This window comes from Macrobrachium nipponense, chromosome 30, assembly GCF_015104395.2.
Source record: "Macrobrachium nipponense isolate FS-2020 chromosome 30, ASM1510439v2, whole genome shotgun sequence".
In the NCBI taxonomy this organism is placed as follows: Eukaryota; Metazoa; Arthropoda; class Malacostraca; order Decapoda; family Palaemonidae; genus Macrobrachium; species Macrobrachium nipponense.
In genome coordinates this window covers 53,384,050-53,386,222 of record NC_087218.1, presented here as the reverse complement: position 1 = coordinate 53,386,222, position 2,173 = coordinate 53,384,050, and the positions used below count along the sequence as shown (strand labels likewise).

At 40.0% G+C, this 2,173-nt stretch overlaps 1 protein-coding gene across 1 annotated transcript in view; it reads right to left on the bottom strand.

The window, feature by feature from the left end:
- Positions 1–1,467, bottom strand: part of LOC135202159 (mucin-3B-like) — a 14,227-nt gene extending 12,760 nt beyond the window's left edge. The window contains exon 1 of the mRNA XM_064231413.1: positions 1,352–1,467. Within this exon, the coding sequence (XP_064087483.1) occupies positions 1,352–1,467 (116 nt within the window). The remainder of the gene's footprint in view (positions 1–1,351) is intronic.
- Between the last annotated feature and the right edge of the window lie 706 nt (positions 1,468–2,173).

Genomic DNA, 2,173 nt, shown 5'->3' with positions numbered 1-2,173 from the left:
GGCATATCCCATATCCTTCTTATTTCTATTTTCAGATCTTGATACTTATCCATTTTTTCCCTCTCTTTCTCTCCAACTCTGGTGTCCCATGGTATTGCGACATCAATGAGTGATACTTTCTTCTTGGCTTTGTCAATCAACGTCACGTCTGGTCTGTTTGCACGTATCACCCTATCCGTTCTGATACCATAGTCCCAGAGGATCTTTGCCTGATCGTTTTCTATCTATCTATCTCTTATTATTATTTAATTATTATTTTATTATTATTATTATTATTATTTATTATTATTATTATTATTTTATTATTTATTTTATTTTTATTTATTTTTTATGTATTTATTTTTTTTTTGGTCTATGACAGTCCTCCAATTCGACTGGGTGGTATTTATAAGTGGGGTTTCGGGTTGCATCCTGCCTCCTTAGGAGTCCATCACTTTTCTTACTATGTGTGCCGTTTCTAGGATCACACTCTTCTGCATGAGTCCTGGAGCTACTTCAGCCTCTAGTTTTTCTAGATTCCTTTTCAGGGATCTTGGGATCGTGCCTAGTGCTCCTATGATTATGGGTACGATTTCCACTGGCATATCCCATATCCTTCTTATTTCTATTTTCAGATCTTGATACTTATCCATTTTTTCCCTTTCTTTCTCTTCAACTCTAGTGTCCCATGGTATTGCGTATCAATGAGTGATACTTTCTTCTTGATTTTGTCAATCAACGTCACGTCTGGTCTATTTGCACGTATCACCCTATCCGTTCTGATACCATAGTCCCAGAGGATCTTTGCCTGATCGTTTTCTATCACGCCTTCAGGTTGGTGCTCGTACCACTTATTATTATTATTATTCAGAAGATGAAATCTATTCATATGGAACATGCACACAGGGGCCACTGACTTGAAATTCAAGCTTCCAAAGAATATGGTGTTCATTAGGAAGAAGTAAGAGGAGGTAAAGGGAAATACAGAAAGAAGAGATCTCACTTGTTAACAAAGAGAGAGAGAGAAAAAAAAAAAAGATTAAAAGACAGATAAAAATGCATTGAAATGCAAGGGAAATAGTATTAGGGTGGTAATGCATCGCATCTTTGTTTGAACTTATGAAGTTCCAATTGCACAACCTTTGGAAGATTTGAATAAAGCTTCATGAAGATCTAGGGTCTTCGGTTGCTGTTTAATTTGAATTGTGCACCAAGTTGTTGGTATAACCTAACCAAACCTAACCTAACATAGGTAGTTCAGTCCTAACTCCTAGACCTCTCATCCTGTCCCTCTCCCCTGGACGGACACTCTCACATACAATGCCCGTCCAAATAGGGTGATACAGCCATCAGTGGGCATTGCGTAAGATACCTTGCATCGTCCCCTCGGTCCCTACCTGCAACCCCTTTCATTCCTTTTGACTGCGCATCCGTGCGTATTATCTTTCTTCCATCTTGCTCTCCATCCTCTCCTAACAGCTGTTTCATAGTGCAACAGCGAGGGTTTCCTCCTGTTACACTTCTGAATACGTATTTCTCTCAATTTCCCTTCCAGCACCGAATGACCTCATCATAGGTCCCAGCGGTTGGCATTCGACGTAAATTTTGTATTCCAGTTCCAATACAACGTCCGTGTCTGTGACTTGAAATGACTGCAGAACTGTAGTCTTGTTTTTACCTAGACCAAATAGACGCCAACATCTCAGTGACCTGAATAAGGAAACCAGATCAAGATTTGACCTTCCATCTTTCAAGAGGCGGTTTGTTCCCCTTCTCCTAATTTCTCGTTTCTCAGAGAGCTTTAGACTACCCGAGGGCGTTTGGCCATGGTCCTTTGCACAAAAGGGCCAGACCGACATTGCTGTCAGCAGTGATGGATGTGTTATTGGGAATTCTCCGATCTGGACGACCTACTTCTTGCTGTTTCCACCAGTGGATGTTTGGATGCTTCGAACAGACAGCGATTCAATTCCATCGAGTGATTTTACATTACTCTAATCTTTTCTTTTTTTCTTTTCACAGCGAAGCCCTGTGTTTTGAAAGGTCGAGAGACATCAGAAAATGAAGTTAATGAATGTCAAGGGTTCAATACACCACACACACACATACAGAAAGACGATGCAGGTTATTTATTAGGAGACTTCTGTCAAGTCCCTACCTATCCCTGCAAATATTATATTTTCACAGAGAATTC